The sequence below is a fragment of the Ambystoma mexicanum genome, chromosome 6q, assembly GCF_040938575.1.
Source record: "Ambystoma mexicanum isolate Mex_15411 chromosome 6q, UKY_AmexF1_1, whole genome shotgun sequence".
Classification (NCBI taxonomy): Eukaryota; Metazoa; Chordata; class Amphibia; order Caudata; family Ambystomatidae; genus Ambystoma; species Ambystoma mexicanum.
Genome location: NC_090937.1, coordinates 83589571 through 83606708, shown reverse-complemented (window position 1 = coordinate 83606708; position 17138 = coordinate 83589571). Strand labels below are relative to the sequence as shown.

The following is a 17138-nucleotide window of genomic DNA, read 5'->3' as shown; positions in this document are numbered from 1 at the left end:
TCAGTGCCTCGTGGTATTAGAAGTGTTTGCTGGAAGATTAAAATCTCCAACAACCCGATGATTGGGATGTTTAATTAAAAGTTCAGATACCAATTCAGAAAAGTCATTGCAGAATGCAGTATCCGCACCAGGGGGGCGGTACACTACTAAGATAGTGTGAGTCAGCATAGGGGAGACAGAAATGCGAGCCAGCATACACTCCATCTTGAGCAAGTGAACAGGTACATTACATGTGGCTATATAGATACCCTTAAGAATAACAGCCACTCCAACACCATGGTGGGGAGAAGAGACTCAATCCACATGAGCCAAATTGTAATTAGGGGGAAGGGTTTGGACAATAGAAGGACCCGATGTTTCCCGCAGCCAGGTCTTTGTAAGAAATAGGAGCTCAGGCTTAGAGGCAGACACCATATTTTAACAGTGCATAGCATGTGGCACCAACGAGCAGGCGTTTAGCAGACCACATTGAAGGCCGTCTGGCAGAGTAATGTTAGCCGGCCCAGGTGTTACCATAAAACCAGCAGGCCAGTTGGCCCCACGAGGAGCCAGAGATAGTAGAGCACTCCACGTCAAAGATCGCCCTGAGCCGGGCTTAGAAGTATCTGCATGCCGACCAGGCACGGACGGGCTTGCCTTAGGTGTAGGAGGCTTGCCTTACCGTAGGAGGTGAGGAATCACTGAATCACAGAAATAAAAAGAGGACTGGCGAGCAGTGTCATGCAGACAGTCAAATGAATCTTTCAAAACATTATAAAACTGACACAAGTAAAATATAGTAGAAGCAATATGGATTAAGCAGGAGCACCAGTGAAACTGACTTAATAAAACAGTAGCAATTTAATACAGAGACACAGGCCGCTGAGTGGCTTTAAAGTGGAGTCCCTAGGGGGACTGGCTCCCCTCTCGCAGTACAATGAACAATGGTTCCAGCAACCTTAGACGTTGTGGCCAATTTTATGCTGTTTCAACCTTTGCATGTGGGCAACTTGTCTGGAGAGGGAGAACTTGTTTAACTGACATGGGATTCTTAAAATTAACTGTTTTATAGCAGAAATAGGGGGTTCACTCCTTAATGAGTGTCCCATTGGATAAGACATGGGGAAGGGTGTTTATCACTGATCCAGTTAGATATGTTAGATATGTTAGAAGTTACCTGATTTTCCCATCCAGAGGATTGTAATTTAATAACAATAAGCTGGGCATGGTGGATACAGCACTTGCAGAAGGTTTGCTTTTTATTGAGCATAGACCTCTCTCACCCTCAAGGATCCATTTTAGGGGAGCACTGTCTAGCAAAACATCTATTTTACTTGAAAATGGCCCACTGATCGGTTCTAGTTACCCGTTTACCTTTTTTGATGGGTCCCCTTTGCTTGCAGTAGCTCCGTTAGTGAAGCCGTCGTAGATCCCTTTGACGTAGCTTCCCTTTGACGTAGCTTCCCCCTTCCTATCAGATTCTTTATGGGAGTCAATACGTCCTTCTCAGGTAACCTAAAAACATACACGCTGCTCTGATTTCTTTGAGGGTCCTAACAGTTCTGAAAATACTTTGTATTTAAGCACAAACTGAGGGGCCATCGTTTGGGACGCAAAATGAAATCTTTTTTATTGAGACTTTACTGCTGTTGCCTTACCCAAGTAGCCCGACTATTTTTACTTAGATATAGGCTTACTTAGGGAAGTTCTCACAGGTACCTTCACAGGTATTTTCCCCAGGGAATTGGATCTATTGAGGACTTTCAGTGCTTCCGGGATGGACGTACAAACTAATTCACGGAGTGTAGCTTGGGAACTTAATGAGACATCATTGACAGCCTTGGTGAACTTAAGAACCTTACAGGGTAGGGTGGGTGGTGGTAGAGAGAGGGAGGGTATGTACAGAGAGTGGCGGAGGGTGGGGTAGATATAGTGGATGGGATTGGGTGGGTGGGGGTAGAGAGAGGGGGGAGGGAGGCTGGGTGGGGGTAGAGAGAGGGGAAGGGGGCGTGGGTGGGGATAGAGAAAGAGGTGGGGGTAGAGCAAGTGGAGGGGGTGGGTGGATGGAAGAAGAAAGGGTGGAGGAGGTGGGTAGGGTATAGAGATTGTAGGGTGTTGGTAGGGGGTAGAAAGAGTGGAGGGGTGGGTGGTGGGGGTAGAAGAGTGGAAGGGGCTCGTGGGAGGTTTGGTAGGGGCAGTGAAAGGGTGGTGGGTGAAGAAACACTGGAAGGCGGGTGGGTGGGGAAGAGAGAGTAGAGGGGGCAGGTGGGTGGGGAAAGAGAGATTGGAGGTGGGGTGGGTGTGGTAGATGGTTGGGGGCAGAAAACATGAATAACAATTCATCCTGGGGGACTTGTCAAAAGTAGCCCAAAACAGCCCAAACAACACCCAACTAGCACAGGTAATGGGGCTGGGGTTGAATAACGAGGTTTGGGTTGGGTCAGGTTAGAGAGAGTGGGGGTTGGGGTAGAGAGAGCGGAGTGGGGTGGGTGTATGGGGAAGAGAGAGTGAAGGGGCAGTTGGGTGGGGGAAGAAAGAGTGGAGGTGGGGAATGGTAGTTGGTTGGAGGCAGAAAAATAGGGAAGAACAAAGCAGCCTGGGGGGACTTGTCAAAGGTAGCCCAAAAAAAACCCAACAATGTAATGGGGGTGGGGCGTAGAGAGGTTGGGAGTGGGGTGCCGGAGTGGCTCAGGTAAAGCTGGAGGCAAAGTCCCAGGCTGTTCCATCAGGCAGCAAGGATGAAGACAGCTACCAAGGAGGAGCACCCCTGGTGAAGCAGGCAGCTCTGGCATGCAGGCCAGAGCTCTAGGACGAACCATGGTCTGCCACCTGCATCTCTCCGATGCAATCCATGGGGGAAGGCCATGGGGGCAGCGGTGAGAACGGCAGCATACCCACGGGAACAGGGATGTGCTGCCTGAAGCAAACACTGCTGGGTGCAGCAGTGACGCAGGCAGCCCCCACAGCGACTGGGCCACCCAGAAGAATATAATGTGGCTGCCGCGATGAGTGTCGGTGCCCCCCAGTCTATGGGGGCAACCTTGAACATTTAAGGAGAATGCAGGTGTTGCTGTAAAAGTGGGCGACCCCAAACGTGCATGGGGCAACTAAAAATATTTAAACTGTGCAAGGCACATGTGGTGATTGCGGGTGGCCGCACGTGGTGAACAGGGCCAGCCAGAAGGAAAAACAGTGGGGACCAGACCCAAGCACCATCAGGGGACAGAGCCACAACAGCCACCAGAAGGGCAGACCCGTGGAGCTACTGAAAGGGGGTGTCTGACTACAGAAACAGACTTTGGTGTGGACCCACAGTAACATAATCTGTTTTATGCCATTCTTTGTGTTATGTATATTTATGTATATAGAGTAGGAAAAAGGATTAAGGGGAAATGTTAAGTAAGAATTGTTAAGTAGGTGTAAGATGTAAAGTATAAATGAAAGGGAGTAGAGAGAAGGTACCTTGATGTGAGGTAGCGGAACAAAGCAACGGCCTATCCGCGGCCACCTCGGGAGGATAGACCACTAAGGGAGGCCATCCTCTGGCCTCACCCTTTAGTGGGTGGTAACAGGAATTCCGTAAGGTGTCTGTTGCATCAGACTCGCCCTATGGGTCTCATTGAGACTCCTCCAAGGAAAGATGGGGGGCAGACGGAGCAGATGCCCATTTGGAGGGCACTCCCCTCAGGGGGATTTAGAAAGGGAATAAGGAATTAATTAAAAAAAAGAGAATACATGTTTTGTTTTTCAATAAATAAAGAGGGGTCTGCATTGGGATCCCTATAAAATACTCCCTGGTGTCTGTGTCCATTTTAATCAGGTAAGAATTACTGTTAACGGCAATTTTATTTGACAGATGCAGTGCCCCTCCCTATCCAGCTGATATGGGGGTTGGGGTGGTGGTTCTCATGGGGACGGTCCTTGGTCTGGGGTAAGGGAGACGGACACCCTGTCTGCACCAGGGCAGGAAAACGGTCTACATAAAGATACCAACACAAGTATAAAGATATCACCAGGAAGCAAATACATCTGTTTTTCGAAAAATAATAAGTACTTAAAACAAATAATAACAGAGACATTCTCTGACAAAATATGCATTGTGTGGGTGTTTTCGCATACTTACATTTGAAGTAATAGCGCAAACTGCAAAGTTGATGGAACAAAAATCATTTTCTTGTTTGTTAGAATTCCATCAATTAGTTTGCTTACAACTTTCTCGGGTTTTAAATTAGGCATCAATCTGAAATGCGATACAGATGTGCAAAATGTAAGTATTGGCATACATTGAGGAACATGTTAACATTTTGATTCGACAAAAAGTCATTCGCCCGTCCATTTAACATGCAGCATCTCGTTTGTAAAAACGTTAGGGGACAACAGTAATGGCTCTTGACTTGAGGTAAAACACAAAATATGATTATCTGACTAAAATGTCATAGCCACTCTGACAGTGCTTTGTTTGAGGTATAACAACTGGCTTCGCTGGTTAATTAAGTGGTTCAATTGAGTAAAAAAAATGCAGACATGCATGGCGATCAACAAATCTGCTTAATTATAAACATCACTACTCATGCCGAACTGTAGAGACATATTCTCTCAATATATGGAACACACGGTGGAACACTCCATATTTCTGTGATTCTATTACTGGCTTCCCTATATTCATGGTCAAGAAATGACCCAATCTGACATAAGGTGTCAACTTTTTTTAAACTTTTTCCATTAGAGACTCATCTGGCAGGATCATGGGAGAAGTTGAGGCTCACTTGGTCTGAGGAATTGGGTAGGGTTATTCCATTGAAGGAATGGGAGAATCTGTGGAAAGTTCCTGTTAGGGCGAAAGTTGACTTCAATTTGCGTTATATTCACCATAATATATTGGGGCGCCTTTATTGGACGCCGGTTCAGATGCACAGATTGGGGTTGTTAGAAACTGAAAGTTGCTGGGGATGTCAGCAGGAGAAAGGTACCTTGTTACATACGATGTGGAATTGTGTCAGGGTGAGGGATTTTTGGAATGACGTGCTGGATAGAATTGATTTGATATGGAATATTGTATTTCCGAGAACCCCATCTACAGTGCTTTTGAAATCCCCACAACATTGTAGGTTTATTGGTTGTTAAGCGTTATGTTGGATTAGTAAAGTCCTCTTGGTCGCAACCAGACAAATATTAAAACTCTGGAAAACCAGGAAAAAACCATGTGTGGCAGAATGGCTAGTTAATGTACAAGTTCTCGCAAATTTTGAGAAGATAAAGTTTAAAAAGCAGCATAGAGAGGTTGTCTATGTGGAACAATGGGGACCGTTGAATGAATTTTATGACTGAAGTTTAGACAGAGTGTATGAGAATTTGCTTGATGTTGTCTGGTAGGGTGGTTGTTTGTGGTGTGTATGTGTGTCTGTACGTCCCATGTGTTTTTTTTGTTTCTCTGTTATTTGGAAAGCCATTGTTAGATGTTAGTGATTTGGATTAATTTTTTGCTTCATATGTGCTATTGCTTTTTATTCTGATTGTTATTTACTTATAAGGATGGTTTTATTCTGCTGAATTGAATATGTTACTTGTGTGTTGTTTATTTGTTTGTTGTTACCTTTTAGAAAAAATTTAAATAAAGAGATAAAAAAAGAAAAAAAATGACCCAATCTTAGTCACCATTTTACTTCCCGACTAAGAGGAAAAAACACGGGTTTTCAATGGAAGGATTTAATCCTGATGGGCCAATGAACACCTGAGAACACACGGACATAGAAGAAAGACCCAATCAAGCCAGCCGATGATGATTATGGCCCTCTTCAGAAACTCTTGGTTACTCCCTTCCCTGCCTATCCCATTGTTTTCAATTCCTACACAGCCAGCCCATCCCAAAACACCCACGTTACGCTTAGCCCCAGATGAACACGAATAAGCCGCACTCACCCTGATTTGCTGATTGGGACCTTCACTTTATCAGGCCCATATCATTTTCAAGAGTACCATCAATTTTCTGACTTCCCTTTCTTTTCCCTCCATTTCCTTCCTCTCATTTCCTTCTCTGCAGCAAGGTGTTTGGCATCACCACACGTGATATGCCCAATCATGAGTTTACCTGCTACATCGATAATGGAAGATATTGCACACAGAAAATGCCAAACACATAGAGGTACCTGCGCTATGTACAATGATCAGATTGAACGGGAAGAGGAAGAAACACAATCCTTTCAGAATGAAAGAACCAAGCAGCCATACAGACATCACGTTGGGCTCTCGTGTCGTAATGCAACTAACGTGCTCAGTTCAGTCAGCAGCAACTGTTTGCAAAGACTCATAGGTACATGATAAGGAAACACTTTCAGCAGGAAGAGTGCAGCATTATATAATTATGATTATTCATTTGTAACGCGCTTGATACCAGGGGTGGTTTGTAAACGCGAGATCAGGATTCGAACCTGGGTTGCTGCGTACCAAGACAAACGCGTTGCCCCTGAACTATCCTTACTCCCATTGTGACTGTATCCTTCTACTCAATCTGCCAGACAGTACAGATCCAGCTGACCACAGCATCGCACAGCACACAGGGAGCCTGTGAGTAAGCCCGCAATTCCAGTCACCCACTCCCCTCCATCCAGGGGTGGCCTGGGAACCACATATGGTCCTGATTTATTTAAAGCGGCCCTTTTATTACAGAATGTGAGCACATTTAGCGAGGAAGCCGAACCCCTCTAATCACAGTTTGGGGGGGTTCTCCCCCCAAGAAAATTTGGAAATATGGATCCAAATAGTGTATTTTAAAACACATTTAGCCCTATATAGAGATAAAGTAGTTGAACATAACGATAAACTGATGTACTACATTTGTTAACATCGGTGGAATAACCTTCTGGAAAGGTTATAACACATTATTTGCTTCAAGGTGAGGTAAGGGATCAGGAAAGATGGAAGGAAGGAGATGTGGTCACTGGCAAAGAGGGTAAGAGGAGAAGTAAACCAGGATACCCACAATAAAGAAGCCCATGGTGTTGACGTTCACCGAGAAATAACCAGAGTTCCCCGTAGGGCATTCAACCACTCCTCCCATCTGCCACCACCCCCTGTAAGACGGCCATGGTGATCACACCATCAGCCGCACAGGAGGATGCAAATAGCAATAAGGGTAATGAGGATGCCGAAGATGAGACCATGGATAAGGACGACCAATTCCTGCAAGATATGGAAACTCAAAAGCTGCTGGCCAGGGTAATATTTCAGCAGGCACACCCTCCACCCCAGAGTAGCAACACCTTGCCATCATTTGCAGGCTTCAGACCATGAAAAGAAGGCAGCCAACCCAGGAGGACCTGGCAAGACAGTCAATCCAGAGGGCCTGGCAAGGAGGTCAACCCAGGGGGACCTGGCGAGGTAGTACATCACAGCGACGCAAGCCGTGGCAATGCACAGAGGGAGCAGACATTGGCCATGCATGCCAGGGAAAAAAGGCTGGTGAAATGAGCCATTCTGATAGCAGGCAGTGAACCACTGGCAGCCTCAACTGCTACACAGATCAAGGGGACGCAGGAGGAAGCTGAGGATATAAACCAGCATTTAGGTGATGTCCCATGCCCGGGACACATAGGAGGACACCATATTAGAAATGGTCTAAGTTTGAGAATGTTCCCATGGACAGAGTCCCAGTCTCCCCAGTGTGTATTCTATGGGAAGAAGCCCAGAAAGCAGTCTGTTCATGTGATAACCACTGATAATCTTGCCATCAAAAATAGAGAGGCATTTTTCAGAGGCGAATAAACAAGGAAATACTTTAATATTTTAAAACAATTACATCGACAATGTACTTTAATGTTTGTATGATATGTATTGTTTGAATTATAGTAAGTCTGATTGAAATGCCTTGTACTTCCCATGTTCACCACTGAAGGCCGTTGCAAATGTTTAATCCCGAGGAGTTCCTTTTTTGTCCACTGGAGGCCTTCTCACTATTTTTGGTTTCCGGTTACTCGCTCCCACCATTTTTAATCATCATTGTTTTCAGCAACGGTTTTGGTGAAGACTTCCCCGGGCCCCTCATGGATTTGGATTTATTTTTAGAACTTTTTTACTTTTGGGTTGGATTTCATGCTTTGGAATCATTGGATCTAGGAATGTATTCATCGGATGCCGATACTGCATTGCCAAAACTTGGATTTATTTACATCTTTGGATTGATTTTTTCTGGATTTTGGAATGGTTTATCAGAACAATGTGTTTGGAGCAAAGGATGACTTCCAGGAACTTGGATTACTTTACATTTTCGGATTGATTTTTACTTGGAATCTTTGGTTTTCTGAACCGTTTCTTTGATCACTGTGTTTTCTGGAGCTAGTGGAGCAGTCTGGTGATAGTGGAGGAGATCACCTCCAAACCTGTAGAGCCACCTTTCCAAAAGCCAAAATGGGGCATATACTGCACTTCCTGTAGTGATCCCTGGACTGTGCCCCAGTGAGGAGCAGGCATCAACCATATCTGCTCCTCCTTTTGTACCCATTGCACCTGCCCCTGTTGCTGGCAGTCTCTTGTTAGACAACAGTGTGGGACTGTAAGCAATCGAGTCAGTCCAGCACGTGTAGAGGCCAGTGGAAGGGAGATGCTCCAAACCTTCCTGTGTCCTGGCCCAATAATGGGTGATGCCCAACTGTCCCTGGTGGATGTACATCATGAATTGGAGGATGCCAACAGAGTGAGGGCAGATCTGCTTGACGATTTACAGGCAGAAAGGCAATAGGCCAGAGAGGATGCAAAGCTTGGCTGACAGCAGGTGGTTGTGTTGGCATCAGAGACCTACACTGGGGTCAGGGAGGATCCCTGATTGGCCCAACAGCAGCCTCTGATGCCACACTGGCCAGTGTGGAGACCTACACTAGGTCTAGAGAGGATGTCCCACTTGCCCGAGAGCAGGCCTCTGTAGCAGATATGGCGGTTGTCAAGGCCTATGCATAGGCCGGGAAAGACAACCAATAGACCCAAGATCTGGCCTCTACTGCTTCTTGGGAGGCCTATGCTGGGGCCAGGGAGGATGCTCACCTAGCCTGAGAGCAGGCCTCCAGGCACAGCCAGGCTGCTTGCAATGCTGCCAGTGGCTCTTCAGCTGCGGCGTGTCATTTGGTCTGCATCATTGGTCCTCTCTGACCCTGGATGGTGGAGACCAGTCTGTGGAATGTCGGGCTGAGTTGCAGGTTGCAATAACAGACCTGCTGACCCCCCAGGAGCAGTCCCATACCCCCCTTTATACATATGTGAGTAGGGATTCCACTTCCACCTCTACCTCATCCATCCCCAGCTCTGTTCCACACCAGCACAGCAGTCTCAATGAGACCTACGCCATGATGATGCTTACGCAATCAGCAGCTTCTCCATCCACCAACACCGACAAAACAGGGCCAGCAGGAGAAGCGGCCATGGCAGAGTAGTTGAGCCAACGTCCAATGTCCCTTTCCTTGATTCCTTTCCCTATGCCAAGTTGAAATTGTAGCTGTGTTTTTTATTCTATTGCCTGATTTTGTTTTTGTCCTTTTTCAACCTGGACTTGTTGGACCTCATCCTGGATTCCACAACCTTGGATATTATCTTGGATAGCTGTACATTTATTTTACGGATATTCACTTGGACATGATCATTTACCCAAACATGTCTCCTGACGGGGGCGCTTGGGGCGAAGGAGGTATCTCATTATTTGCAGGTATGCTTTCACCTCTGTCTGAAGAAGTTGTTGACAGGTTCTTCATGCATCACAAGCCTATCAAGGTTGTCCTGCAGCTGGCCATGCCCTGATGGCTTTCTGTCATGCCCACTGTCTTCAATGCCATCCTCCGGCATGGAGATGCTGCCACTGACAGCAATATTGTGCAACATACAGCACATGGAAATAATGAGACAGACCTCTTGCCGGTAAAAAAAGGCACTACCTGATTGGTGCTGACACCAGAAGTGATTTTTCAGTACGGGAAAGACCCCCGCAATGATGGTGCGGGTTTGGGCATTGTTTTCAGGCTGCTATCTCCGATTCCCAGGAGTTTGCAGTTGTGTAATCAGTCAAAGGAAGATGGGGTAGCCAGCATCACTGAGTGCAAGGGATTGATTCCAGTCTTGTACCTTAGCCGATATGCAGGATGGCACAGGATCAAGATGCAAATACGTGGATTCTCATGCTTCAATGGCATATACAGGTGGCACCCGCACAACTATCAGGAACCCGTGCAGGTTGTTCACGTGGGGGACACAAGTGTGTGATTGGTGTTCTTTAGGGAACAGTTGGGGGATCCCAGATTCTCAAAAATGTGCGCAAATGAAAAAAGTGCAGAGGGTGCGCTTCGTTCATTTGCACTCCTTGCTGAGATGTGCAGGTCGCCTTATTCTCAAAGGTGAGCTGAACATTTAAGAGGCTGGACAACGGCGCAAAGTTGCGCTTTCCAGTCCCTTATGTATATTAGTGTCAGGAGCGCGCTTCTGACCCTAATGTACGGCATGCACCCAGCAACGAGCGCATTTTACAGAAGCCGGGCCATTAAAGGGGTTAAAAACAACAAAAAAAAAACATTTCCATCGCTGTTTTGAGGGATAGAAAGGCAAGTGTGAGAGACTTGATTTTCCCCTCGCCCTTTGCATGTTTCAAAAGGCGCTTGGGCATGACCCTCCTTTTTGGGCATTTAGAAGGGCATACCGTTTGTGAATTCGGGATGTGCTTTTAAATACACAGAAAGGCCCCCTGATATACATAAACGCACAAAGGGGTGAATAAGGGCATCTGGATGAGCGGAGCTAGGATGCACTCATTGAGGTGCCCTTTGAGAGATCTCTGCTTCTTTTTGAGCGCAAGTGAAGAGATGCTTCAAGTGTTCTATGTCTTGCATTAAATTGCACTGTTTATAAGGTATGCTTCATCTCCGCATGCATACCTTATAATAGCTGGTCTCAATACATATATCCGCTGCATATGTTCAAGGCCCTCACCATCACACACAGATGCCTCTCCCACTCTGCACCTATTCCTACCTATCTGAACAAATACACCAGGTTCCTGCTCTACGACCAACACGCGATCAATACTCTCACCTGCTCTCAGTCCCAGCATTCAATAGAGCTAAAGCTGGCCGTACTAGTTTCGAAGGGCTAGCCCCTAAAGCCTGGAACACCCTCCCACTCAGCCTAAGAAACGAATACTCGCTCGTGGCATTTAGAAAGGCACTCAAAACCAAGTTCTTTAACTAGACGCACCTGATGTTTTTTTTCTTTTTTCCATTGCCTGCTCTATGATGTTCCCTTGTAACCTTGGAACACCTCCACATAGTTGTTCATGTACCTTGTCAACACTGTTCTTCATGACTCTTTTTTCCCTAATGCTGTTGTGTAAGTGACTATTCTGTAACAGCGCCACAATGCCTCAAGGCTGCTGTGCGCTTTATAAATTCAAATAAATAAATATGATTCATTCTGAACTGCCATTAGAATGCATGCCCATTCACTAGTGTAACAGTATCACTCGCGGTGCCCCTCTTGCCCGATTCAGATGTAACACCCACTGCTCCGTTGTGCACCGGGGTAGCCCTACGTTTGCTACGCATGTCAGATCTTTGGCTTTGCATGCCAGTGTAGACCAGTGCAATGGGGGATTATTAATGAAACCTGCCCATTGTGATAGGAATAGAAAATTGAAATTGAGAAAAGGGATCCCACAACATTGCACTACATGGGCCTCAATATGGAAGAAGGTCTGTGTTTACTCCTAATGTAGGGTAATTGTTCATTGTGGCTTGCTTATAGTTGAAAATCCCGATTTTGATTACATTTATTTTTTCAACATTTCTGTCTGCATTTAGCATAACAATTTGTTTATAATTTTATTAGCATTGAAGACATTTATATTTGCTCTGTTAGAAAATAAGTTGCAACTAGTGCTTTCCTGCATTTATTCAAATTAAACATGTGTACTTTGATGCCTGTAATGGGAACCTCAGTGAGCTGGGTTCTTGCACATCAAGCCAAGATCAATATTCACCTCAAAAACCCACTGCTGCTTCCACAGCTGAAGTGTTAAACATTGATGCATCCCTTTCAACTACTTCAACGAGAGTACATCACTTTTTAGCCTCTCCATTGTACTGCTTTGAACATCCTCTGCCCTGCGAGGCATAATCGGCACCGGCCTGCGAGGCATAACCGGCACCGGCCTGCGAGCTGTAACCGGCAGCGGCCTGCGAGGCATAACCGGCACCGGCCTGCGAGCTGTAACCGGCACCGGCCTGCGAGGCATAACCGGCACCGGCCTGCGAGGCATAACCGGCACCGGCCTGCGAGCTGTAACCGGCACTGGCCTGCGAGGCATAACCGGCACTGGCCTGCGAGGCATAATCGGCACCGGCCTGAGAGGTATAACCGGCACCGGCCTGCGAGGCATAACCGGCACCGGCCTGCGAGGCATAACCGGCACCGGCCTGCGAGCTGTAACCGGCACCGGCCTGCGAGGCATAACCGGCACCGGCCTGCGAGGCATAACCGGCACCGGCCTGCGAGGCATAACCGGCACCAGCCTGCGATCTGTAACCGGCACCGGCCTGCGAGGCATAACCGGCACCGGCCTGCGAGCTGTAACCGGCACCGACCTGCGAGGCATAACCGGCACCGGCCTGCGAGCTGTAACCGGCACTGGCCTGCGAGCTGTAACCGGCACCGGCCTGCGAGGCATAACCGGCACTGTAAACAGCTAATGCAGGCACATGAATTTCTGCTTTTTGCAAATGCTGAAAAGGAAAATGGGAGATTTCAGTCTGTATTTATGTGTAAAAATCGGTACAAGGATAACTGTGAGACTAGACTATAGGTTAAATATTTGCTGAGTCTTAAAAATGCTTTCAATGCAGCTCCAATATGCATTGTTTCTCATCGAGCCTTTAGGATATATATAATTGCATGGGCCCATACATGTTTGAGGTTGTTCTTTTCATTTTGTCAATATCCTTCCTTGAATTTATTTAGATTTCCTGAATAATAGTTAAAGAATTGATTCAGTTCAGTAACACTGTGAAATAATTCAAATATATGTTGTCTGCTGTGACATTTGTTGGTTATAACAGACAATGCAGACTGCTGGGAGCGTAACGAATTAGATTTTTTTGTGCATACATTTTGTACTTCTACACTTAAGACTAGTATTTTTGTAATGCAGTTTATAGAGATCCCTTGTTAGCAACTGAAACACGTTTTCGTCAGGCCCCCTGGAGCCAGCCTCCCAATGATGTTTCCAAGACGGGTGAGTGCACTGTATGTATATGTATCATTGCCTGGGCAATGGCTGTCACCCCAAAGGCAAAACCTCATGGGCTGTGATGGCATAGCAACAGCACCCAGGAGACACAGTTCAAGCTCTGTGCTGCTAATATCCTTACTGCACAAAGCACCTGGAGCCTGATCTTCATTTCCATGCATGCTCCGGGCACCACCAGAACACAGAGTCTTCTCACACCTTTAAGACGGGGGACATCAGCCGCGGAAGCCCGCCACAACCATATATAAGGACAAGTCGTACATTGTTTACCAGCGAGCTCAGTGGCCCACAGGTCGAGCAACGGCACCGGTCACAAAGTTACCCCTTTCTGAAATATGTGTACCTTGGGGAAACCTAGATTACGAATTGAGAGCGCTGTTTAGCGCAAAGGTGTATTGTTAAGTAATGAGCCTAGGATTGTGTGTATTTGGAGTGTTTTTTTCCTTAACCAACAAACACATCACTGTGTGATCATACCTACATGCAAATAAATGCTCCTTGCAACGCCAGTAAATCAAAAGTGCTATGGCAACCAACGACAAAGTGCGGTAGAAAAGGCGAGGAGTCCTCGTTCTTTCTCAAAAGAGTGACAAACACAACGGCCATTCTATTGTATGATGATGTGCTAGGCACTTTTTATACTATTAATAGTGTTTGATATCACAACAGATTACAGCACCGAGAAGCACATTTGTTTGACCAATGACTGTTGTTGTGTTTGAGTAATCACTCTGGACTCAATGCTTGATATTTGTGTTGTTTTTTTCTTATTTCCGTTTAAACTTTCTGAGGTGGCCCACTGGGGGATGGGACTGTGCACTGCAAGTGCGGTTCACTTGGTTTAATTACACAAATAAAAATTAACAAAGTAGGGAAACAACAGATCACTAATTAAATGAAACCACGTCCCTTACACTGGATATGATGCGGTCACACCACCTGGCATTGGGCGTTTGAAGGGGTTCCTGGACCCTTAAAAGTCTCTCGGTAGTCTGTTGCTGGCCAGGGATCCATGTGGCCAGTCAGTCCTGGATTACAAAGAGAAAGTCTCTCCGGCAGTCGAGTTGTGTTGAACTGCTGGTAGAACTGCAGCTTTTCCATTGCGGTGAGATGGTGCCGGGAGTGGCTGTCTCCACTGCCTATCATAAAACTCTGGGCCTCACGCCCTTCGTTGCACTGACTATTTCTCCTCTGACTTTCATGCCAGATTCTCGTTACTACTCCCACCCCCTGACCCTGCCTAGGAATTTCCTAGCCCACAGGAACCTTCCTGCTCTGTCGACTGCGTGGCTGCCCTCTACTTTCTCCTCCAATCTGTTCTCACGGCTTAGTATTACCACCTCCATCTGTGTTTTTACCTTCATGTCTGTATCATCTTCACCTCCACCTGTTGCTATTACCAGCTCATCTTCTGTGCAACCTTCCCCTCTTGATGTCACTCCCTCCACCTGCTCTGCTGTTACTAGCTATGCACCTCTGTCACCTCCTCCTGCCATTGCTGCCAGCTACTGCGCCTTTGTCCCAGCTTCTGTTCATGATGTCATCACATCCTCTTGCTTCTTCTCCACCTCTCACCCCCAGCAACCCTAACTCCTTCTCGCAAGCTCTCTTATTTTACTTACTTCAACACTTTTCAATTGCTGGCCATAACCACCTTCTCCAACAACCCAAAGTGATTGATTGGGAGCTGAACTTTGTATAAGGAGACAATCCCTCCCCCTGGGATGGTATTTGGGTGAGGCTCTGGACCCGTGTCCTAAAATTGGATCAGATTTTGGAACAAATGGTCTCACTTTTTTGTTAGGTGGCTAGACCACGCTACCATCTGACCAGTCCACCATCTTGGATTGCAATTTCCTCTTCCTGTTCTCCACCCCCACTTCTGCGCTGCCTGTGCAGGACCCAGATCACCACAGCATGTGAACTATGGGGTGAGAAAATGCTTGGTAAGCTGTTTAACTACTCAGAAGGTAAAGAGAATGTGGGCTCACAATGAACCTGCAACCTTCTATCCTCGGCAAAGGAATGCTCTGTTAGGAGGCAATGAATTGTGGTGTGATATTACACACAGAGAAACACTTGTTCCGAAAGCTACAAACTTGCAACAACTTATCAAGTATAGGTGTCCTGAGGTCACATAAAATATATCTAGGCATCTGAGGGCACTCCTTTGATACTGTGGAAACACTGCATTTGGGAAGTGTGATGAATCCTGCAGTCATCACGAAAGCCCAGCCTAAAGTCTCCTCCCATGTGGCCAGGAAAAGGCAGCCGCTACCTGATCCTCACCATGTGGGTGGTATGAGCAGGGAGGATCACATGGGAGGAGAAGGATGTCAAGGGGAAGTGGTGACTCCGTCAGGCAATACGCAGTGTTTATCCTCTTCTGGGGATGAGGTTTTCCTAGTGCCTAGATATCTAATGGCATGGTTTCACCGTAGGGCTCCCTCTCCCAGACTTACCCAAGGTGCCAAGTATGAGGACCCTTTTTATAAGCATGAAAATGATATAGATAAGCATCAGGAAGTTAATATTACTACTTCTAGTTGTTACGATTCTACATTATGTTTAGATTGTAGATCCAAGAGAAAACCCTCACTTCCTTTAAAATCCTCCTTTAAGTGTAAATCCTATAAATCACCCAAACAGATTGGATTAAATAATGAGAAAACAAACAAAAACATTATGGAATTCAAGTCCCATAACACTCTTACTACTGGGATGAGAAAAAGGGGTCCAGTGTTACTAAACTAGTAACTCTGGACCCCTAAACTAAACACAATGTAATGACCCACACCTGAGTGGGATCTTTAAACATTTAAAGGCCTTTCAGGTGCAGACCAAGGAAGATCAGTAGAGAGAAGGAGAAGCTGCTGCTGTGCTGGCAGCGGGCGCCATGCAGAAAACATGGCAGAGGTTGGAACTCCTAGTTTATGCAGAGGATGCGCAGCGGGAAGCAGTATTGAAGCCAGCTACCTTGAGGGAGAGAGAAGCTCTCTGTGTCCTGTGAACTGTTCCGGTGATTCGGTTTTCACAGGAGAGTGCACAGAGCTGTTGAAGCTCCACTGACAATCAGCACGATTAGTGGCAGACTGACAGGAGTCCGAAGGAAATGCCAGGTCATACTGGTGAGTGGGCCTGATGCAGATGACCCCGGGGCGCTCCGAAAGAGACCGCTAGGTAGTACAAATAGTAGATACATTTGGACCTTAGGTTATTTTCTGTTAGACTTAATTTGATAGGTTGAGAAATCCTTGTTAGGTTAGAGAAAGATAAGTGTTTGTCTCACCCTTTACCATTTAATAAAATGGCATCTTGTGAGAAAACTCCACCTATGTGTCTGTCTCACATTTCTGACCACTCACAGAAGCCATTAACCTGCAATGTTTTATCAAGCAAAGGCCTCCTGAGCTTCCAGATGGCCTCAATGAGGCATGTAACAGCATCAGGACAAATGCTGCTAATACCACGTTAATGAAATTGATCCTGTTGAAGGCAACCCCTTGTTTCCACTCTTGGGCTTTGTGTGCTGCCGAAGGAGAGCTTCAGTCTCTCCCAGTTGGGGAGTAGGTCTATAGAACTGGGTTCTGTCACTGTTCCCTGTCATAAAATCAGGGACAAGAGAGGGTGACCAGGGAATCCTCCCCATACTGCATCCTCTGTGTCCATCACCCGCTGGCTCAAGGAGGCACCAGGCCTATATGTTACCTATTTAGAACATGGGTGCAACAAGGTGACAGCAAAACAGTATATGAAACTGAGAGTGGTCATGGTTCAATGACCGTTCCCTATCACAACTTGTCAACAGCAACCAATTTTTCTTTCAGCCTACATACAGCAACTTCCTTGATGCCAGTGCCGGATAAAACTCTGTGACGGCTCCTGTGCA

At 46.4% G+C, this 17138-nt stretch overlaps 1 protein-coding gene across 1 annotated transcript in view; it reads right to left on the bottom strand.

Moving 5' to 3' along the window:
- The window catches only part of LOC138515790 (estradiol 17-beta-dehydrogenase 11-like), a 151393-nt gene that overhangs the window by 25241 nt on the left and 109014 nt on the right, over positions 1 to 17138 (bottom strand). Inside the window, exon 6 of the mRNA XM_069630515.1 lies at positions 4103 to 4219. Coding sequence (XP_069486616.1) covers positions 4103 to 4219 — 117 coding nt within the window. The remainder of the gene's footprint in view (positions 1 to 4102; positions 4220 to 17138) is intronic.